The sequence below is a fragment of the Neovison vison genome, chromosome 13, assembly GCF_020171115.1.
Source record: "Neovison vison isolate M4711 chromosome 13, ASM_NN_V1, whole genome shotgun sequence".
In the NCBI taxonomy this organism is placed as follows: Eukaryota; Metazoa; Chordata; class Mammalia; order Carnivora; family Mustelidae; genus Neogale; species Neogale vison.
The window spans coordinates 30,941,223-30,965,173 of record NC_058103.1 but is presented as its reverse complement, the minus strand read 5'-3'; the positions used below and the strand labels follow the sequence as shown (position 1 = coordinate 30,965,173).

Below are 23,951 nucleotides of genomic sequence, written 5' to 3'. Positions count from 1 at the left end.
CAGAGTCTTTTTGGACCATGACTGCCCGTTAGAACCACATCTGGCATCCTGCTTTCTCGCCTGTGCAGTACATGTGCACACAAGCTCTCTCACACACTCATACACAATCATGCGTAACTAGAGCAAGAGTTTAACAAAACAAGACTTATTCCAACTTACACGAGACACATTCTGATATCTACCAGTCTAGTTTAATTTTTCATTTAAAAGGACAGCAGTCATGGGGCACCTGGGTGACTCAGTCAACCGACTGAGTCTGACTTTTGGGTTTCGGTTCAGATCTGATCTCATGGGTCGTGAGATCAAGCCCCACGTTAGGCTCCATGCATGGGGAGTCTGCGTGGATAGTCTCTCCTTCTGTCGCACCCCCCGCTTTTGTATCCTTGCTCTCGCTCCCTCTCAAATAAGTAAATAAAATCTTAAGAAAAAAAAAAAAAAAGGACAGCCGTCATAATCCAACAGATGGATGTTATGACCCCCTCTAGGGTCATAGGTGTGGGAGGTCGGTGGGTGGGGCTGAAAGTTCCAATCCTCCAAACCCGGGGTCTCCCTGTCACCAGCCCCTCCTGAGGCCACCTAGGGGCCCTGCCTGGGTCAGCTCTTAGCACAAACTCAGGGAGCACTGAAGGGGGCTCATTAGGACCAACAAAACCCACCCTATCACTTGGGAAATCCCAAAGGGTTTTTGGAGCTTTGTGTCAGGAATAGGGACAAAGACCAAACCAGATTACTTCCATGTTATACTCCACTCCCTCCTGGGCTGTTACCCAGGATTGAAAGACACCACATACCAATGATACTATCTAGAGTTTATGCCAGTTCTCTCTTCCCCTGAGGGCTCAGCAACCCTGCCCAGAGGCTAACGGCCCCCCAGTTCACAAGGCTACTGACTCCTGGGCATGCTAAGAATTTTTCCTCACAATCCTTCAAGGGGGCTTAGTAGTGTTCCTGGTTTGTACGAAGTGTTCCAGAAATGACCAAGAGTGTTCATGCCTCTGTTGCTCTGGAAAGGAGCCCCAACATCTCCTTGGCTCCTCTGCTCCCCTACTCCTCTCTGCAGTGGCTGTCCCTACCCTGCTCAGTTCCTCCAACTGTTGCTGAGGCAGGGGCCTCCTCATAGTGCCTGTGTGGCTGCTGTGGCCCCGGACTGGTCTCCCCTCTCCCCTTGCCTCTATGCCACCACCTACTGCAGCTCTGCAGCTCTGCTACAGTGCACACTGATGTCACCACAGCTCCTGGGCATGGCATTCAAGGTCTCCCCTCTCATCCCCACCCATGTGTCTGGTTCTCCACCCGCAGCCATGCCCAAGCTTCCCACTGCCAAGTTTTTGCCTGTGCTATTTCCATTACCTGGAATTCTCTTCCTGCCCTTCCTAGCCTGGCCTCTGAAGTCACCTCTTCTACAAGAAGGCCCAGACCCTCCCATTAATGGAAGGGGAGAACTGAAGGGGAGCAGCACACACACCCTCTCACCCCCAGGCCTGTACGGAGGGGAGGGATGGGAAGAAGTACCCCGGGCTCAGAAGTCCAGACAAGCTTAGGTCAAATTGGCTGAGAACTCAGCTGTGTGACCCAAGCTAGAGACATCCCCAGCCTCAGTTTCCCTGTCTGTAAGAACACACACCAGAACCTCTGGCAAGCCCTTGCAGGGATCTTCAGGTTGGACCCCCAGCACAACCTGGGGGCAGGAGGCATCTGTCCCTGGAGTGGGTCTCCAGGTGAGAACACCTATCCCACAAGGCCGCAGTAGGGGTTAGAAAGGACTCTGTGGGCAGAGCGTAGACCAAGCCGACTCAGCAGCACAGACATCGGGTCAGTGGGAGTTGGTCTGCACCGTCGCCGCTGCCGTCCCACCCAGACCCATGGATGCCAGTCACCGGCTCCGCCCGCCCGCCGTCCCCGACCCCCAGCGCAGCCTCAGTGTGGCCTGCTCCCGAGGGCTGGCACCTGCGGCCCTCAGTGCCTTGTCATGGCATGCTGGAGCCTCACGGCCTGTCCCACCACCCCCATGGGGAGCCACAAATGCCTCCGCTTTGGGGGCACAAAAGCCCAGCCCCATTGGTAGATGACCCCGAGGTCTTGACTATGCTCAGGAAAGCCTCAGGGGTGCTGCTGAGGCTGGGATGCCTCCTGCAATCGTGTCCTTGCTGGGCTTCTCTGCCTGCCCCATCCTGCTCCCCCTTCCTCCCCACTGTGCTCTCCTTGGGGGGGGGCAAGTCCTCTCACTCTTGCCCCCTCGGCTAAGCTATTACTGTGCCCCATCCCAGAGCTGCTGAATCAGTCTCGGGGTTGGGGGAGGAGGGCAGGTGTCTGTATTTTTCACTGGCCCCCTGGGCAATATGGGACCCAGGCTGGTCTGGGAAGCCTCTCTAGTCTTTACACCAGACTGCCCTCCAGCCTGGAGCATTCGGGGGAGCTCCCCAAAGCAGAACCTGTAGCCTCCTGCGTGTGGGGGGCGGGATGTGGTGGGCTGGGCGGCGTGGCGTGGCGGGAGCGTGGGGGGGCAGGATGTGGGGGAAGTGAATTCCTCCAATGAACGCTATGGCGCTGTGTTGTTCCTCCTCTATCATCCCTTTGACAGGTGAGGCCACCACAGGCAGGGTAGGCCAGGTGACAGCCAGGTGACAGCCTCCAGCTCCTAAACTGGGGTTCTTCCACGGCACCGCACCCCTGACACATGGCCTTGGCGCTGTCGCCAAATACAGCACGTTGACACCCAAACATATGGGCTCTGTGCCCTGTGATCTCCTTGTGGTTCCCAGAGCAGTGGAGGGCGGGCAAACAGGTACCGGCTTCTCTGGAACACAGAGAAACAGCCACCGGAGGCCGGATGGTTGGGAGGTGACGGTGTGACCTTGGTGACTAGGGCTCCAGATCTTCCTGGACAGACAAAATCACTGCCCCCAGCGGACATGGAACTAGGACACCTTCCGGCTGATGGGCAGTGTGCTGTGACTTTATCCTCCCCTTCTCCAGCACCCCTCTAATGGGCATCAGCACCCCCATTTCACAGGAGAGGAAGTTGCGCCTCAGAGAGATGAGGTAATGAGCTCAAGCTGTGGGCTCGGGGATTATGTCATTGTTTATTTATTCATTCAAAGCACCTGGCCTGTACCCAGCACCGTGCCGGGCACGCCCGTCCGAGATAAGAACCTCTCAGAACCAGAACGGGCCTGTCCGCCTGAGAGCTTGGCATTGTAAAGTACAGCACGGCCCCGGGGGCCTCAGGGGCTTTGCCTGGCATGCCTGGAGGAACATGCTAGGCCGTCCGAATTAGCGTGAGAGGCACACAGTGGGGCGGTCGTAGCAAAGCTCACGGAACTCCGAGCTTTAAGTACCTTGAATCTCCACCCTGCCTTTAACCAGCTGCGCCAGCTGAGCAAGTTCCTTCTCTTGGTCTCAGCTTTCTCATCTGTGAAATGGGAACTGTCTGCCAGATTTATGAAGGTAATGGACAGCGCAGCACCGCGTACCCGCGAGCTCCTGACAGGTGGCCATGGCTGACAGCGACCATTGCCAGCATCACCCTTCCTGCCCGCCGGAGCCCAGGAGGGGCCCGCTAGGCAGGAGGGCTCTTCTGGGATGAGCACGGCTTTCACTGAGCGGCAGCAAGGATGGGTCTCTCTGCAGCACAGAGATGTGGGCCTGGAGCCCCGAACCCCGAGACACCCTGTCCTGCCCTCCTTGTCAAGGCCCTGCAGCTTAAGCCATGACGGTGCGAAGATGTATTTTTACGTTCCTATTGACCTGAAACCAGTTCTGAGTCAACAGAGCAGCTCTGAGCGTGGCGACCAGGCACCCACCCCGCCCAGCAGTGACTTCAGAATCACAGGCTCTGTCCCACTGAAGAGTATCTGCCCTTCCTGTTGTCCCCACAGGAAGTGCCATCTGCCACCCCTGCAACAGGGTGGGTCAGGTCAGCACGGGGCTCCAGGGCATCCTGGAAGCTGGGGTGAGGGGCAGTGAGCCAGGGGACAGGGGGTGATGGGGGTGGGGTCCTGCGAGGCCAGCCCAAGGGAGCCTCAGAGCCCACTCCTCCCCTCATGGTTACCAGGGCAAAGCCAGGGACTGTCCCCTCTCTCTGCACCCTCTGGGCTGCACCTTTCCTTCTGGGGGCCTCCCCGAGACCCTCGCCCCCACTCTAGGGTTCAGGGACGTCTGTTACACTCCGATGCCCCTCCGTGGGTCAGGCGTACTCACCTACTGACACAGTAGAATGCGATCAGTCTGAAGATGTCCTCAAACACAAGAACCGAGCCTTCCAAGTACAATACTGTAGAGAGATGACAAAAGCCTTGGGTGAATGTTCCTGCCAGAGAGGAGGCTCTCTGAGAGTTGGGGGCCGTGACTGCCATCTTCACGGTGGGTCCCGGCACCTGCTACAGGGCCTGGCATCTGCAGTTTCATACATATCGGCTGCCAATCTGACCACAGGGGAGCGGGAACCAACCTTCTATGGTGTTATTCCACTGAGATTTTGCGGGATTATTACAGCAATTGGTGTTGTCTTTAATCTACAGTCATCATTTGGGGGCAAAACGACACAGACAACTCTAGATTGTACAAGCAGAATCAAACATCTAATGGATCAGGGTTGTCTCGGCCTGACAAGGAGCTATGAGGCACCAACAGGAGGCAAGTTGCCCAGATCAATCTTGGCCTCCAGGAGATACAGCAATGCCAGCCGAGGGCCACTGGCCCTTCTCCCTAGAATGCTTGGGCCTATGAGAAGCTTCCTTGATTCGGCTGCATGGGTAACCCCGATAATTTCCAGCTCTGACAACAAAGAGGGACCAATGCATTTGGCCAAGATCCCATCCCATGGTGGATATGGCTCGTCGGAGGGGCAGGCAGGGTGCTGGACTGTGCCTGAAAGGGGAACATGGTGCCACACTCTGCTCGGGACCCTCAGGGCAAGGGGCCCAGAGAAGCTACGCGAGTTGGTTGAGGTCCACTGCCCATCTTGGCTGCCATCCACCCTCATGACGCCTGTCTCCCCAGGACACCATATGCCCAACAGGGGACGCCCACAGTGAACGGTCTTTGGCATCAGAAGCACCGAAAGACTGAGTGTGTCACATTTCAGTTCTAGTTTCCTCAGGTTCTTCTCGCATCCATGCGGTAGAAGGAAAGGTGGGACCTGGGTCCAACCAGGAGCTCAGCTCCTCCAGCTGCAAAAGGAGGAAGCCTTTCCCACCCTAAACACGCCCGCATCTCGCTGACAGCAAGCTGTCCTGTTTTCAGAGCCCAAAACAGTGTTTTGCTGCATTGGTGCTCTGCGAGGGGCACAGACGAACTGAAATGTTTTGTTCCAACAGCTTTATTTTTATATTTGCCTTCTTTCAACATACTAGACACTCTGCTCAACAGTTACATGATTTTTTTAAAAAGAAGTTCACATTAATCATCTACTTATGGCAAAGAAATAATGGTCTCCCATTAGGATAGCTATAAACACTTTAAAAGGGAGTTTAAAGAAAAATGCTCGGTAGATTATAGGACCCGTGGTATGTCAGTCCAAGGAATGACCACTCTCTGTGAATAGCGGTGGGGCAGTCCACAGCGCCACCTAGTGCTGGCATTTGGTACATCGCTGACTTTCTCAAGAAGCGAGGGACCAGGGAGCGTGGGGCCAAAAAGACATCCTGTAGCCTCAAGAGGTATGGAGAGCTCCGTCTATAAAGTGGGATCCCTGATGGCAGGGTTAGAAGTGACGCCCGCAGGAAGCCAAGACTAGCACACTGGGAGGGCAGGCTCAGTAGTAGCTTTAAGATGAAGTCAGCCACGCCCCCCTTCTGTGCCTCCCGGTCCTCCCGTTCTGTGAAGCCATACTTCCCTTAGCCTCAGTTTACCAACAGTCTCCTTGCTGGGCAGCAGCTGGGGTGCAGGCAGCAGAGCTCATTCCTTTTTGGGCCCAGGACCCAGCACAGGTGTATACATTGTCAACTTTGTGCTGTTAAACTTGCGGATCTATGAAATTGTGAGCTACAGTGAAAGTTCTTGGTTTCTATTTAACTTGACCTCTTCTGCCCCACCCTGGGTACCCTCCACATCTTCCACGCTATCTATATACAGATGGTGGCAACAGCCTCCCATCACCCCACGGACCAGCTGGGGGAGCTCGCGATTGCCAGGGCCAGGGTGTGGCCCAAATCTGAGTCTCCCCCAGGACCCAGCACAGCATGTGGGGTGCAGTTTGGGAAATCGATACATGTTTATTAAATAGCCACCTGGGAGGGAGACGACAGAGGGCAGAGGCCTGGGGGCACTTGGGTGGGGACCTTAAGTCTCCCACTGCATGGATCGACAGCCCTCCCCTGCAGGAGTCCACAGGGACCCCTCAGACTTGGGGGAACCCTCACAAACAAACTTCCACCATTCTGGAGCCTGGGCTAATGCACAACGGTAAGGGACAATCCTTTGTCCCCATGAGTAATGGGCAGGCTGCGCTCCCAGGACTGCCCTGGATTCTGTGCAGTTCTGGCCAGTGGCTTGGTGTGGGTGTCCGGGCCCAGTGGCCTGAGTGTGAGCATGCCTCCGTCGTCTTATCTATCCTCTCTGTGCCTGGGTTTCTTCAGCTGTACAATAGAGATAATAAAGTAGCCCCCTATTACAGGTTGAACTGCATTCTCCCCGAAAGATATGATGAAGTCCTAACCTGGTACGTGTGAATGTGACCTCATTTGGAAACAGGATCTTTGCAGAAGTCACCCAGTGAACGTGCTGTCAGACTGGATTGGGGTGAACCCTACATTCTATGAATGGTGTCCTTATAAAAACATGAAGACATGGGAGACACACACACATACACACACACACACACACACACACACACACAGGGGAAGCCATGTAAGGACACAGGAGTGAGGCCTCTGTAGGGCAAGCAACACCAGAGTGCTGGTTGTCACCAGCACCTGGGAGAGAGGGGTGGAACGGATCCTCCCTGATCTGCAGACAGAACCCACCCCGAGCCACACTTTGATTCCAGATTTCTGGACTCTACAACTGCAAGAATCAGTGTGTGTTGCTTTAGGCCACCCAGCCTGTGTGACTTTGTCACAGCGGCCCTGGGAAACTCATGTGCCTGCTCATAAGGAAAACCCATCCAACGGAGCTTCCAGAAGGGTTCACAGCACGGTCAGCCAGCGAGGGTACAGGATTACTAAACCCTAACTTTAAACAAGCAAGCCGAGGGATGACTGGGTGGCTCAGTCAGTGAAGTGTCTGCTTTTGGCTCAGGTCATGATCCCAAGGGCGTGGAATCGAGCCCAGTGTCAGGCTCCTTACTCAGGGGGGAACCTGCTTCTCCCTCTCCCTGTGCCTTCAGCTCCCCCAGCTTGTGCTCTCTCTCTCTCTCTGACAAATAAATAAAATCTTAAAAACAAACAAACAGTAATCTAGTCACGGTGTGAGGTAGGGCTGGAGATGGAAGGATTTTTTGTGGCTTTGCTTGGCATTATTTTCTAGGACTCCTCAGTAGAAAGCTTGTCCCTTGGTGGAGGTGAGGGGGGGTGGGTGAGGGATGGGGGAGGGGTTTTCCTCACTTGGTCCCATCAACACAGTCCACATTCCAGCCTCCAGGTGCTCGCTCATGTTCTTTCTCTGTGGACGAGGATCCCTCGTAACACAATTTAGCTTTTTAACTGCCTTATGAGTACAACTCATAGCACTAAGTACAAATGTTCTCGGACCTATGGTGAGGGATGGACCACTATGAAGGCACCAAAACCCTGCGGACAGAGCACCCTAAGTGGGTGAATTGTAGGATATTGAATATATTAATAAGTAACTCTCAGTAAAGCCATTATTTAAAAAAGAAAGAAAGAAAGAAACCCATACACCAAGAGTAGACTGAATTTCATTGCCTGTAGTATGTTTTTCTGGGATTTTTTATAATGGGCATCTATGATTTCAGTAGGCAAAGAAACTGTCAAGCGTCTCTACATTTTTCTCTAATCTTCTAAAATCCTCCGTAAATTTTTCTCTAAAGCTGATTGGTTGCCAGTGTCCTCTCAGCTGAGGCTGCTTCAGAGGCCCCTCAGAGCCCTGCCAGGGACAGCCTACGAGGCCCCCATGGCCTCCAACACTGAGGGGACCACGCTCTCCCTTACTCTGCGAAGCCAGAAAGAGCCTCTTCAGAAAGAGCCTCAGGAATGCCTGGTGGGCACTCTGCCCTTGGCTGCCGCCCAAGGGAGCTGTGGCCGGAGCCCAGCTAGGGAAACCCCCCAACAAAGATGCTGGTTCCAACCAGTCACCTTGGACAAGCGCCAGCAACGAGCCCCCCGCTGGACGGTCTCTGGGGTCCTCAGCTGCAGCCTCAGTGGGCACATGTCAGGCCCTGTCTAATGCATTTCTCACTCAAAGTGTAAGACAGGAGAAGGGGTCCCCATTGGTCACACCTGGCCCAGAGGTGACAACAGGTGACGATGACAAGACACCGCTTCTGCTTCAGGAAAAGGAAATCTTTTACCTGACGACTCACCACCAATGCTGATATGGGACAGCATAGAGATGCCACGTCCTTGCACACTGGCTGGCTGCTGCCGTTTATAACCTCAATGTCAAGGTGAAATAGTCACAAAGACCAGAAAACTGGTAGATCTTTTTTCTTTCTTTCTTTCTTTAAAGAAATCCTGTTCAATTGACATTGGCTTTTTCCACTTAGCATAATTGCCTCCAGGGTCCTCCAAGTTGCTGAGTGAACCAAGAGCCTGCTCCTTTTCACTGCTGAGGACTATTTTTCGGGCCGGGAAGGCCAATTTGCTTGGCCATTCACCCAGTTTCCAGTTTTTAGTTATTTTTTTAAAAATATTTTATTTATTTGTCAGAGAGCGAGCGAGCGAGAGAGAGCAAGCACGTGAGTGTACATGAGCGCAGCACAAGAAGGAGAAGCAGACTCCGCTGAGCAGGGAGCCTGACTCAATTCCAGGACCCCCAGATCATGACCTGAGCTGAAGGCAGGTGCACAGAGCCACCGAGGAGCCCCTCTAGTTTTTAGTTATTATGTGCAAAGCTGCTGTGGACATTTGTGTACCAGTTTCTATGTGAATGTACATCTTCCTTTCTCTAGGTTTCCCAAGAGAACAATCACTGGGAATATGGTAAAGTCTAACATCACATTTCAAAGAAACTGCCAAACCATTTTCCCGAGTGTCTGTACCATTTTACATCCCCCCAGCGATGTGGTAGGGACCCAGTTTCTCCTCATGCTCGGCAGCATGGCATTTTCGTTATTTTCTATTTTAGCCATTCTGATTGGTGTAGAATGAGATCTCATGGCTGTTTTAATTTGAATTTCGAAAGGAGAGGAGACATCCTTTCATGTGATTATTTGCCATCTGTATATCTTCTTTGGAGAAATGTCTGTTCATGTCTTTTGCCCATTTTCTAACCGGACAGTTTTATTTTGTTTTGTTTTTAAATATTGAGCGTTTTTTTAAATTGCTTTATTAAGAGATCATTCACATACCGTCCAATTTGCCAATTTGAAGTGCACAATTCAATGGTCTTAGGCATGGAGGCACGTAAAAAATTGTGCAACCATCACCACAATCAATTTTAGAACATTTTCATTATCCCAGAAAAGAGACCCTGTACCCACCAGGAGTCACTCTCCAGCCCTTCCTCTCCCATGGCCCCCGGCAACCACTAATCTATGTTCTGTCCTTATGGATTTGCCTGTTCTAGACATTTTGTGTAAGTGGACTGATACAGTGTGTTGCCTGGCTTTTTCTACCTAGCACAATGTTTTCAAGGCTTGTCCATGTGGTAGGATGGGTCCATGCTTCAGTCTTCTTTATGGCTGTATAAAATTCTATTGTTTGGATGGACCACATTTTGTTCACCCATTCATCACTGATGGGTGTTTGGGCTGTCTCCATTTTTTGGCTACCACAAATACTACTGCCGCAAACATGTGTGTACCCGTTTTTGTGTGGACATACACTTTCATTTCTGTTAAGTACAGACTCAGACTCAGTGGAATTCGGGGTCATAAAGTAACTCCGTATGTTTAAGAAACTGCCAACTGTTTTCTAAGTGACTACACCATTTTACTCTCTGCTTGCAGCATACGAGGGTTCCAACTTCTCCACTCCAATCCTTTTTGATTACAACCATCCTGGTGGATGAAGCAGTATCTCAATGTGGTTTTTGGTCTGCATTTCCATGATGATGGGTGATGCTAGCCTTTCTCTTTGTGCTTACTAGCCTTTCGTGTAACTTCTTTGGAGAAGTACTTATTTAAGTTCTTGGCCCATTTTTCAATCAGGTTGTTTATTGTTTTGTTTCAAAGGGCTCAATTAGAGTTCCTCTGTAGCTAGGACATTTTCATTATGTACTCATTTATCAACAAATATTTATTGTGCTCATCATGTTGATAAAAAGGGTAGATGGATGTAGAAATTGAGTGCAGGGGCACCTGGGTGGCTCAGTGGGTTAAAGCCTCTGCTTTCAGCTCAGGTCATGCTCCCAGGGTACTGGGATCAAGCCCCATATCAGGCTCTCTGCTCAGCAGGGAGCCTGCTTCCTCCTCTCTCTCTCTCTGCCTGCCTCTCTGCCTACTTGTGATCTGTCTGTCAAATAAATAAATAAATCTTAAAAAAAAAAAAAAGAAAGAAAGAAATTGAGTGCAAGCCTCCCAGTAGAAGGATGGCAGGGAATTTGCCAATGGTCTGGCCATAGGACCTATCTAGGACATCCCACCGAAGGATAGAGATTCAAACAACCAGCTCCTTCTCTTTTGATTTGGTGGGGGTGGGGATGGGAGAGGTGTAACTGATTTCACCTTAGAGAAAATCTTGCATGAAGCAAGGCCTCAGTATATGTGTTTATAGAATGAGCATTGGATAGATGAGAACTGCCCCAGGAGGAAAGGGTCCCCAGAGGGATGCAGGAAGGACCACGGGCTGGAAGGAGAGGCAGAGTCTACAGAACTCTCCCAGGGCTCATCCTTGGAGAGAAAAAGCCATCACTCCCAGTGGTTGGGGGGAGGGGGGAATCCAGGAAGTGGCCCTCCTCCAATGCTTTATGTGACACTGAGCCAACCTTCCCTGATCCCTATCACCTAGAATGGTTGGAAGACAGATCTTAATGGATTCTCACCCCACTTCCTAAAAGGTACACTAGCTCACCCACCTGGGTCCCCAACTGGAAAGGCCAGAGGTGCAGACCCTGAAAATAAAAGCCACAGCGTCAAGAAGCTGGGGAGCGGTTCCCAGCTGGAAGCAGGAGGCAGAGTCAGCAGCAGGCGTGGCAGGTGTGGCCAGGCCCACCCATCCAGGGGCCTCCTGTCCCTCTTGGCTCCTTCCCCTCTTGGGAGGTCACAGGTGCCTTCTGGCTGCCGGGGAGCCATAGTATGGTTGTCATGGGAACCCCCACCTGGCCCTTGTGTGGCTGAGGTGGGAAGAGGACTGTTTCCTGTCCAAAGGCCCAATTTTCTGCAGTAGATGAAAATGAACTCCCCTGCTCCCAGGACTGAAAGTGGGGGAAAACAGCAATTTCTCAGTCCGGGGAGACCCCGACGTTCCAGGCCTAGCTCCGGCATCCCCTTGCTTCCAGATGACGCTGCAGAGGGCAGCTGCCTCACCTGTGAAATGGGAGAACAGCCCTCTCCCTGCCAAGGAAGGGTGCTGCTAGCCTGGGGCTTCGGGAATGGCCGGCTCCAGCAGGAGAAGCTGCCGGACCAGGGTGCAGACAATCTCACGCCGGGCAGCACCTATGTTCTCTAGGCAGCCCCTCTGCCCGACCGTACAAGGACTGGAGCACAGAGTGGTGCAAACTTTCGGCCCTGCTCCAGGCAAAGCCTAAACGTGGACCATAATGGCCAGGCACGGGCTCCTGGTTCCAGCAGCCACATGCCCAGAGCCCAAAGCCCTCCTTCTCAGAGACTTGCTTTCTCTAACTGCCAAGTGAGCATGAGAGTAGCTGAGGCCCTCCCTGGCCCTCTGGCTCTTTGTGCAGAGGCTGGCGCCCCGCCCAGACCCTGAGTGAGGAATGGCAGCCCCTGTACCACAGACAGTGTAGAGTCTGAAGGTCTGTGGAGGGAGGGCAGGGACCTGGGAGAGGAGGACAGTTTGACAATGTGCTGGAGACAGATCCCTTTCTCTCTCCTTGCCCAGCATGGATGGTCCAGGGTGGCCTCTGGCTCATTGGCTGGCCTGGAGCCCCCACACTGTCTATTTACCAGCCTGCCCGAGCTGCCCTTTGTAAAACCCCCAGACCCCTGAGCTTCATGGTTTTTCAGTGTAAACTCATCCTCTCTTAACTGTCTCCACCACATCTCCTCCATCAACCACAGGCCTCTAGGGGGAGGGTATGAGCTGCAGGGAGGCTGACAGGGAAAGGAACAGGGAGGACCTGCCAGCCACAGTCAGGGGCCAAGCAGGGGGCTGCTTCCAAATGCTCCTAATGCCCCCCTATAGGATCTCGCAAGGGAGCACAGAGGTGCCTCCTCTTTTAGGTGGCTACAGCCCTGCACTAAACTGCACAACTTGACAAGCAGAACACCAGCTAGACTTCAACCCCCATTCAAATCACCAATTAAGTGCTTCAGGGCAGTGCACAAGCTGTACAACTGTCCACAGCAGCCCTGGTTATAAGTCATGGCCATCTTTGCTGGTTGCGGTTGGCGTAAAGAGCAATTTCCTCTTGATTTCATCTTAAGAATTTTAAGATGAATAAAATACCACAATGTCCTTTTTACTGAGTTCTACACCACACCCCAGATTGGCTCAGACTAGAGACCTGACCACAGCCAAATGCTCCTCCTAGTGGATGGGGAACCACGGAAAGCCAGAATGGAAGGGCCCTTAGGGGCAACTCCAGTCCAAACTCCCCCATTGCACCGGTGGAGAAACTGAGGTACAGAGAAATTATGTCATCATCCTTTGAGAGACGACTAATTTGGGTGCTTTCCAGAGTTTGACTGTGATGCTCTCTGGAATCTAGATTCTGATTCAGATTGCTGTTGTTCTGACCCCTTCTCCCAAATCCCAGCACGGGCTGGGATTTTTGAGCCTCCTGATTAATGATAGAAGGGTATTGTTTTCAAGGTTTCGATAATAATAATAACGACAACAACAGCAGCAGCAGCAGCAGCAACAACAACAACAATAGTAGTAAGAGAATTATCTACCATTTATTAGTTGTGCCGCTGCGCCAGCCTCTATTTCTAATCATCACGACAAATTCCATTATCCTCATTTTAGAGGCAAGGAAATGAGGCTCAGAGAGGTCAAAAAAGCGGCCCAGCAGCCACAGTCACAGGGCGCCTACAGCCAGGGAACGTGGTCAGGAGGCACCTTTTGCTTGGGAGAAGTGGCACGGGGTGGAGGGAAGGCGTCCCAGTCCTCCCTACCGGAATGCACTCAATGTGTCCCTGCAGCTAGCAGAGACGCCTTCCCATGGGTTGCACTAGGCAGGCCCCATGTCACCCTGGGGGAAGCCCTCCTGGCGGCCGTGGTGCTGGGTTCACATTCCGCCACGTCCTGCTGTGTTCCCAGGCCTGACTCCAGCCCAGAACGAAGCTCCCGGGAGAGTGGGAGTCAGGTGTCCTCCCTCCTCACCTCCCTCACCTCCCTCCTCAGAGCCGGGACCTTGCCCCGGATGCCACGGATGCCACGCAGCCTCAGCATCCCATTGCGAACAGCGCTCCCTTGGAGCCCCATGCCGGCAGCCATGTCAGCAGCCGCTGCCACTGGGCTGTCCAAGCTGTGAAGAAAGATTCCTTTTCCTGGACGGTGCTCTTCCATATTTAGCAACCGTGTGGATGAGGCTTTAAGTCTGGGAAAGGAATACGGAACCAACTGCCGCAACGCAGATGGGACTTTGCCTGGGAACTAGGTAAAGGTTCAGATGCCAGAACAGAAGGAGACCCATTAGACAGAGGAGTGAACTGCCAAGTGTCAGGGAGACCAAAGAGTAAGGCAGACCGGGAGGTGTTCGGGGAGAAGGGGTGGGAAGGGGTGGGGGAGAGCGAGCAGAGGCAGGCTGTCCGCCAGCAGGGGGTCTCAATACCCACAGAGAATGAGCTGGAAGTCTGGGCAAGCCATCTGCCTGCTTCTCAGCTCACACTGAGGGGCCAGGAGGTGTCTTTGGTGGTCCCCGTCAAGAAGAAATGCTTTGCTCTGCTGGGCTGAAGGAAGAAAAGGAGGTGGCCCACGGCACTGCCCTGCTGGCGGGAACAGCCCTGAGTCCCAGAGAAGGACCCATCAAGAAACAACCCAGCTCAGAAAACAACCCGGGTTCGACTTCAGGATCTTAACCCTGAGTTTGCAAATCTTTATCTGAGGTCCAAAAGAAAAGTGAGCACCACTTACAAAAGCAGGGGGAGGCCCAGAGAGGTTCAATGGCTTGCCAGAGGCCACAGAGCCAGGAAGTGAACCCCCCCCACCACCCAGACATTGGGCTGGTGCCCTCCTGAATCGCCATAAATGCTCCTGGTCAGGAAAGGGGACACGCTGCTGCTGCACAGAGAAGAGTCTCCACTGTTACAGGGAGGTTCCTGTGACCTCCCAGGGATCGGGGTTCCGAACTCTCTGGCAGTTCCTCCAGCCCGACATCTCATTCAGATTTCCCCTTAGTTACCAGATGGCAATTTCACAGCCCAGTAAGAACAGTGATGGAAACAGGTATCTTAACCCCAAAGGATGTGACCACCCCAGAGGGGACCCTGGAGAGTTAGCATCTCATGCTCCAGACATTCTCAAAGCTCTAGGGCTCTGCCCTCCCTCCTGAGCCCTGGACCCATCGGTTTATTCAATTCTCAATCAGCAAATATTTGCTGAGCATCGACTATGTGCCAGGCACTGTGCTAGGCACTGGGGAGATGGTGATGGGCTGCTTTCTCCCAGGTACAGTGGCTCCCCCATCCTTTGCTGTCACCCCTGCCAATCATTCTTGACCCAGGGTGATGCAGCCACAGGTCCCTGACAGTGGGCGCCTACTGATCCCTCTTCCTTCTCAGCCATTTCTGCCAACCTGTGCTGTCAGTCCTCCTCCTGAGTATCTCGGGAGTGTGTCTTGTCCTCCCACTCCTGCTGGAGGAGCTGGGTGCAGGCCCCACCGTGTTGCCCCAGCATCACTGCCAAGTCCCCTCTGTTCTTCATCCTGGGTGGGGGTTCTCCCCTGCACCCCAGCCTCTGCACTGCACCCCCAGCAGTGAGGGGCATCTGTCTATCTATCGATCAATTTTATTTTTAGGTAATCTCTATACCCACTGTGGGGCTCGAACCCATAACCCCAAGATCAAGAGTCACATGCTCCACCCACTGAGCCAGCCAGCTGGCCAAACCCAGGGGCTTCTGTTTAAAAGGCACATGAGATCATGCCCCCCTCCCCCATTTTTAATGTCCTTCTGTCGGGGGTTCTTCCCCATGGCCTTCTAGATAAAGGCCGAGCATCGAGACCCTGGGTGCACACTGCCCTGGGATTCAACAGCCCGCATGTCCTTGTTCATGCTGTCTGACCGCCTCTCATGCTCTTCCTCTTCTCTCCCAACAGGACTCACTCACATGTCCTCACACCTCAGAGGCATCCCCCTAGGGTCTCACTCACCCTCCAGTGTCGGGAAGCTTTCCCGATTGCAGTAAAAGCCCAACACCTTCTTAATATCATTATGTGCATATCCCTACAGCCCCGTGTCCTTAAACGGAGTAGATGCATAAGTGCACATGGTATACGATTCTCTAATTATGTAGTGTGCATGGTCTTTGCACACCGAAGTAGCTAGAAGTTTCCCTGAGAGCAGAATGTGTTTTCAACTCAAGAGCAGTATAGCCCAGTGTGACGAACACATGCTAGGGGGCCAAGCTGCTGGGTTTAAACCCCAGACCCACCACTTACTGATGCGTGACCTCAAGCAAGCTACTTAGCCTCTCTGTGCCTCAGTTTCTCCATCTGTAAAATAAAGATTATACCTGTCCTGGTTATCTATTGCTATATAACGAACTGCTTGCAAATTCTGCTGGCTTAAAACAATGCTCTTTGTGTAACTCATGGTTTCATGGGTCAGGGATTTGGGCAGAAATCTGCTGGGAAATTTTTTGCTCCTCGCGGCACTGACTAGGTCACTTGGTGGCATGCACCTAGGGACTGTCCTGGTCCAGAGGATCCTTCACTCAGGCCCAGTGCCTTGGCAGGGGAAGCTGAAGGCTAAGTTCAGCTGGGTCCTCTTTGGTCTCTCTCCCTGTCCATATGGTCTCCAGGACAGCTCTCCAGGTGGTCTCTCCAGTATGGTGGTCTCAGGGTCATCAGATTTCTTACATGGCAATCCAGGATTCCCAGAGGCCATGCAGAAGCTGCCAGTTCTCTTAAAAGCTACACATGGAACTGGCAGAGTGTCCCTACTGCCTAACTCTGTTGGCCAAAGCAGTGACGGGCCAACCCAGATTCAAGGGGAGGTGCTGTAGCCCTTGATGGGAGGAGGGTCAAAGAAAGTACGGCCATCTTGAATCTGCCACAGGATAGTGTTTCTATGCTTGGGCTGATCTGCAGATTAAATGAGTTAATTCATATAAAAAGCTCCACAAGTGATTTCTACCGGTGTCTTCTGTCCTTAGTCTCTCCCTCTACCCAGAAAGTTCTCAGTAAGTATTTTGTATCCCACTCTTTAGTAGAGGAAGAGGCGCAGGGAGAACATTCTAGGTTGGATGGCATAGAGCGAGTTTCTTGTCCCACATTCTGCACACCAGGGGTCACCTGGAGTCCCAAGACTGCACCGTGAAAACGAAGTTGCGAAGGAGCACGAGAGAGCAGAACCAACACCAACTGAGGGCATAGCTACCGAGCCCACCTGCCCCTCTCCCAGGTGCCCCCCAAGCCCGCATGTTACAGATGAGGGAACGGAGCTCAAATGGGTTCAGGAGCCTGTCCAAGTTCAACCAGATGGTGAGTGATGGGCTTCAAATCCAGGTCTGCCTGTCTGATGGCTCTTTCTACTACAGCTAAGAAAACCATGGAAAATGCCCAACTATGTCTTCTCAATGACCGACAGGACTTTGGTCCTTGGGACCCTGACACCTATTAGAAGGAAACTCCCTGGCTCCCAGCAGGAAGTACCTCACAGTCTTAAAGGTTATCCTGTGACCAGCTGACGGTCTCACATTATTCACGGTTTCTCTGGGAATCCGTCAATGTCATGATGCATTTCCTGTTTCTGCAGATATCCCGCACACACGCACCCTCCTTTTTAAGAAAAGAGACAGCTCTTCACGTAAGCATTGTAACTGATTCAACCCATAAATACACACTTCATATCCACAGGCACGCACATCACGCGTTAGTTTGCAAAACACGCACATATATGTCAGCTTCCCGTGGTTCTGTACGGGAGGCACTGGAATCCCCATTTACAGTTTTGGAAACTGAGCCACAGCGTGCTGGTAAACATGTAACGACCAGCCCCCGGCCCAGGGAAAGAAACCTCGGTTTCACGGCATTTACCAGCTTCCATAATGTAAGAGCTCCCACCATGCTAGTTTTAAGCACTGAGTTGTGAGGAGACGTGCACGCTCGCATCTCACTGGCTAGAACAAGCTGACTCCCGTGTGCCACCAGAGCCACAGCTTTGAGACTCGGGTGACCCACAGATGGAGGGACCCGTTCTCAGCACAGCTGCCCTTGCCGAAGCCCCCTACTCCCCGTCTACTCCCTTTCTGTCCAGCTCTGGGTCTGTGCAACGAACACGAAGCATGTGGCAGATTCGGAGGGTCATTCCAAAGTTCCTAAGTATACTTGATGACTGTCTGCTCTCCCTCCTGCTCCTCCAACTGCCCCTGTCGTGGAGAGCCACAGGCATACAGAAAGAATCTCAAGCAGACTCCACGCTGAACGCAGAGCCCATCATGGGGCTCGATCCCAGGACCCTGAGACCACGATGCCAAGAATCGAAGGCTTAGTCGACTGTGCCACCCAGGAGCCCCCTGAAAGGAACAACTTCTGTGAAAGCTGATGTGGTGTCTGGCACACAGTGAGTCTGGTACAGTGCCTGGCACACGGTGTCCCTAATAACTGGGGGCTGACGGCTGTATGAGATTTCCTGAGTAGGGCCTCGTTACTGGGGAACTGGGTCTCATCTGGGGGCTGCTCAGGGCACTCTTGCACAGGGGAACAATGACTACATTCAAGAACATTCCAGCAGGGGAAGTTGTGCTGGGCCAAGTTCCTTAAAAGTTTCCACTGTGAAAACCAAGACCAAGATAAGTGATAAGCACAACAAAACATATGCCAGAGGATCAGGACTGCTGGTAAAAGCAGTGTAAACTATTATTCATTGATTCTCAACAGGGAATGGACACAAAGAGCCTCAGAAGACACCAATCTACTTCTACAGAACTTTCCAGAAGGTTCCACCTCTTCCTTAAATAGTTTGGGTAGAAAGAAGAAGTTGGTGGTACAGGTGTAATAACGTGGGCTTCCACATTCCAGTGTCCAGCTGCTTGGACACTGAGTGGCACGCATCTTTCTCAGCCTGTGGCCAGGCTTTATAATCCAGGAGCTCAGGATGTCTGGGGTCAGGCAATCAAAGAACAGCGCCTCCTCTCTGTGTGGGGCTCTGCCCTTCCAAGGCAGTTCGTTTCCATCTCTGGCCAGGTGAGGTCAGGTGTCCCTTCTCTTAGGAGTCCCAGAGACGCTGAGTGACTTGCCTAAGGTCACACAGCCAGTTACTGGCAGAGCCAGATTAGAACCCAGTTCAATGACACCTACCCGTGGCTTGGCACAATCTCACCCTGGCCCTCTAGCCAGCCACTCCCTCTTCCTAGGGGTGAAGCCGCCTGGAAACTTTCAGAGCAAAGCAAATCTGGGAGGGGCTCTAGAGGTATTCAGAGGTAGCAACTGGCTTTCTCTTTCAGGAGAAACCCCAAAGCCTTTAAGAACATCTCTTTAGAGGTCCTGATCATGGGGTAAACCTCCCAGAGCAAGCCAAGCCTCCACACAGGGTCACCAGGTGAGCCACAGAGCACTTGCAAAAGTACTTCGCTTTGTTTCTTCCACTCTTGCCCCAACCTGCTCTACTTCCCCAGTGATCCTTTTAAGAGCAGAATCTGGGGCTCCTGGTGGCTCTACTGGGGAAGTGGCTGCCTTTGGCTCAGGTCATGATCCCAGGGTCCTGGGATCGAGTCCCACATCGGGCTCCCTACTTCTACCTCTCCCTCTCCCCCTGCTTGTGCTCTCTCTCTCTCGCTTACTCTCTCAAATAAATAAAATCTTAAAAAAAAAAAAGAGCAGAATCTGGTCTTAGGATGACCCTCCGTAGACAGTAGTTTCATACACACATGAATGGGTGGGTGGGTGGGTGGAGGGTCCCTCTTGCCTTCCTGCCTGGCGTCAGGTATGTTCACATATGTTTTGACTGTTCCTCATAACAATTCACTGTTGGAATGGAGGCATAATTCACTCCATTTGTGGTCAAAAGTGAGGCTCCCTGTACACATGGACCACCCACTCAGGCCTGATGCTGGCATGAAACCCTCATCCCCACAAACCCATTTCCCTCATCTAGCCTTCTCTTACCCCCCAATGCCCTGTGTTTTAGATCTCTCTTCTATCTCTGTAAAACTTTCCTCTGTGTCCCACTTGCTCAGGGCAAAATAAACTCCTGGCAGTCCCTGGGTTCCCGCATCCCAGAGAAGGGGTATAGCACCCCAGCTCCTCAGGAAGCTTCACCCACTGAAAAGCCCTCCCCCCTTCCCCTTTCCTTAGCCTCGCTGGCCTGTCCCAGATCCCCCACCACCATCGAGGTCCTTCCCTCAGGTAGGTCTCTCATGCCTTTCCTTCTCCTGCTCTGTGCTGTTCCTGGGAGGGTGCACCGTCCCATCCCTCACCCACATGCTCCCTTCAAAGGCACCAGTCTCGTCCACGCACCTCCTGCTCCAAGTCTGTTCAGGCCTTCCGTGGACACTGCAAACGAGGTCCCTGACTCCTGGGGGTGGCTGTCAAGGTCCTTGGTGACCCGGCTGAATTCCACCTTCCCAGCCTCATCTTTGATCTCACTTCCCACCACCTCACCCCCAACACAGCCCCCCAGAAGGGAGATTCTCCTTCCTGCCCCTTAGCCTGATGCGGGCTATGGCTTCTGCTGAACAGGCCTTGTCTCCAGTTTCTCATTCTCAATGATTTCCCTACCTCCATGGCCCAAGGAGGCCTGGATGACTTCCTTCTGTCAAAAGTCATCCACTCTGCTGCCCCCAAAGTACACACTTAACATTCAGCACTTATGACAGTCTGGCCTGCACTCCTGGGGAGGGATGTGTGTCTGTCTGTCTGCCTGCCCTACGGATCCAACATCAGGGGCCATGTCTCACAGAGCCCATCATAAGCGTCTTCCTTCAGGACCATTTGGCACATATTCAGTTGGTTGCAATATTATAAAAATGTTTAATAAATCAGAGAAAGCTCATAATAAACTGTTTAAATAAATAAAGGGAGGCTAAAAACCATATGTACCACCATGATTCAAAATACACTGGGGTGGGGGAGGGGACAAGGAGACCAGTTGCCGTGATGAGAAGTCATGCACAGAATTGCTTAATCGTGATATTATATTGTACACCAAAGCTAATATAACACTGTATGTGGACTATACTGGAATTAAAATTTTAAAAAATGCATAGAAAAAAAGAAAAGAGGAAAAGAAATGAAATTCACCAGAGTTTTACAATAAAGTTCTCGGAGTTAAATTATCCAATGGTGTATTTTTTTTTCCCCCCCTGGGCCAACCCCAACTCTGGAGGCCAAAAAGGGAATGGCTGAAACCAGAAAGAAACAAACTGTGGTTAGCTCGTAGCCCAAACGTCCCTGGGCAACAACCACTGCTCAACAAGTTGAATCAGCTTGTTAGTGGAGTTCTCCAGGAGCAGGAGCAAGGCATTGCAGAAAACAATGGTTCTGCGGATTAAGTTGGTGTTACTCAATCCCCATAGCGAATTATAACTGCTGGTCATTCCCCAGAGCTTCTTCCTCAGGGATACGGTGATAGCTTTTCCCCAGAAATAGCCCCATTCTGTCCAGGAGGTAACATGATGGTGTTAGGAAGTTACTCCAATTTTGAGGTTGGTCCCAATGTGTCTTTTTCCCCCACACCACCAAGCAATTCTCCTCCACTAGCTGGGTGACCTGCAATTCACCTCCATCCTGGCACTGTCCACCTGGAAGTAGTGTTGGACCCCACGGCTTAAGGGCTCAGTCCCCCTGGCGTGCCCTCTGCCCCGCCCCTGTGGATGTTAATTGCAGCTCTGGTGATCACCTCAACCTTGACATGCTTACCAACCCAAAAGCTCTTGAACCCCGTCCTTCGGGTTTTCGTGGAGGCTTCAGCACATGGGTATGACTGATGACAGACATCATCAGCCTTGGCGACTGAGTCCCCCTCTGGCCCCTCCCTGCTCCCCGGAGGCCAGGGTGTGGGACCAAAAGGTCCAAACCTCCCATTGTGTGGTTGGTTCCCCTGGAAACCAGCCCTCACCCCACAAACACTGGTGTGGTTGAAAAAGGGCTTATTATGAGTTATTAAGACACCTTTACTGCTCCTAATGGGTAGGACATTCCAAGGGTTTGGGGAGCTCTGCACCCACAAATGGAATGGAGACCAAACATTTATTTTTTATGCTTAATCATGATAACAATCATGATGCTGCTGAGTGGCTCCCCCAGGCCAGGCAATATTGTCCCGTCCCCACACATAATTGCTTTTCTCTCCTCCAACAGTGGTGCCACAGATGGTCCCATCTTGCACACAAAGAAACCGACACATAAGTCGCTTGCCTGATGTCACAAGGTGACAGAGACAGAAGAACGCTGTAGAACTCTCTGCCCTCCCAAACAAAGCACATGCTCTCAAAAGAGGTCTGCTTTGACCAGCACTTAAGACCAACCAAAACTTAGCACTGCCTCCCTAATAAAATAGCAACCTTGCCCTGTCCGCTTCGACCTCGAGGTTAGTACTAACCGCTCCTTACTTCTTTACAGACTTAATAAATATGCTGTGGTCCAAATACAGGCGAAGGCTCTTCCTAGGACCGTCAACTGTGAAGAAGGGGTCAGACCCAGCAGCAGCAATGTGAACCCCGTGTGTGGACCTCAAAGGCATTCTGGATGACACTGTGACCTGCCCATCCATACAGATCTCTACTGCCTAGGAGAACTCATCTACAACGTCTTTCTGTCTTGGTGTAAAAGCTCCCCCAGGCCAGTAGTGAGAACTACCAGGGCCAATCAGCACGGTGTCTGCCACACTGACCCACGAGGTGGGCTCTACTCCTAATCACAAGTGTGTCTATTAGCTTTGACTGCCTGGCCTAAAACCACAGACCTCAGACTGGGGGAGGTGCTCAGGGCAAGAAGAAAGCCTAACTGAGCTTGGCAGGCTGGCCTTTCTTTTTCTTTCTTTCTTTCTTTCTTTTTTTTTTTTTTAAAGATTTTATTTATTTATTTGCCAGAGAGAGAGAGAGAGAGCGAGCGAGCACAGGCAGGCCGAGCAGCAGCAGAGGCAGAGGGAGAAGCAGGCTCCCAGCTGAGCAAGGAGCCCAATGTGGGACTTGATCCCAGGACGCTGGGATCATGACCTGAGCCGAAGACAGCCGCTTAACCAACTGAGCCACCCAGGGGTCCCCAGGCTGGCTTTTCTAAAGCCAGCGGCTCAGCCAGGATGGTAGGGAGTAGTCAGGGAAGACAGCGGGGCCGAGAGCCAGGCAGCTGCTTTCCGTAGGGGCCAGACCACAATGGGCGTCACTGTCTGATGGTTCCCCTTCTGGAGATGGGGACAACTGGTTTTCTTTCTCTCCTTTTTTAGCAGCCAGCAGAAAAAAAACCCATGACGTGAATATGTCAATGTCACCATCTTCAAGGGTGCAGATGAATGAAAAAGTAGCTTGCGTCCCTGTGCTGGGGAGTTAACTTTGGCCATAAAGGGGCAGCTGGCCTAGCCTCCATCCATCCTGTGTCCTGTTCCTTTGTCCCCTGGGTCCCCTGCCCCAGGGCCTCTTTAGGTCCCTGTGAAGCTAAGCGGCGACCCAGACCCTGCAAGGCCTTCCTCTCCCCTCCGTGCAGCAAGAGGAGGGCAGACGATGTAGCAGCCAGTGACGCTCATTCAAAGGGGTAGCTGTCCTGCCCTGCAGTCCCCAGTTTGAACAGAGGACAGCCGTACAGTTGAGGGCTTTGGGTCCCCAAAACATCACCAGCCCCACCTACCGATTTGGTGTTTTGAAACTCTTAACAAGGAACGAGAGGACCATCCAAGCACACAGAAGCACACAGGCGGCTGAAGTGAGCCGTTCTTGCTGAAAGCAAACGAGCGGGGCCACAGATGAGGCTGACCACCCGTGGGGGATCCCCTCATTTCCCTCCTTCGCCTGAGTGTGTGGGGAATCCCAATGAAAGGCCCCACTTCCAGGCCTGGGCCTTTCCCTTGCCCACTTCCTCTCAGGCTGACCCCACTGTGGCCACCACAGCCACAGGGGGACTCAGAAGGCTGGCGACTCCCTCCTCCCATAAAGGATTACAAATCAGGCGCACACAGCAGACGGGATTTACCCAGAGCCTGGAACCATCTGTGTGGGCTCATTCTACTCTTCCCTTTGGCTTCGTCTTGCAGAAGGATTAATAATAGTTATAATAATAGTAATAGTAATAATAATAATAATAAACAAACACGATTATAACCCTCCATTGTGCTCCAGGTACTGTCCTAAGTATGTCACTTTTTTAAAAAAAGATTTTATTTATTTTTTTGAGATAGAGAGTGAGAGCAAGGGCAGGAGCAGGGGGTGGCAGCCGAAGGAAAAGGAGAAGCAGACTCCCAACTGAGCAGGGAGCCCGACACAGGGCTCATTTTAGGACCCTGGGATCATGACCTGAGCTGAAGGCAGACGCTTCACTGACTGAGCCATGCAGGCGTCCCTATCCTACGTATTTTAGACACACTAACCCCTTCAAGCATCCTAAGGGAGAGACAC

At 52.3% G+C, this 23,951-nt stretch overlaps 1 protein-coding gene across 1 annotated transcript in view; it reads right to left on the bottom strand.

Moving 5' to 3' along the window:
* RIN3 (Ras and Rab interactor 3) overlaps nt 1-23,951 on the bottom strand; it is an 82,728-nt gene that overhangs the window by 40,132 nt on the left and 18,645 nt on the right. Inside the window, exon 4 of the mRNA XM_044232330.1 lies at nt 4,201-4,273. Within this exon, the coding sequence (XP_044088265.1) occupies nt 4,201-4,273 (73 nt within the window). The remainder of the gene's footprint in view (nt 1-4,200; nt 4,274-23,951) is intronic.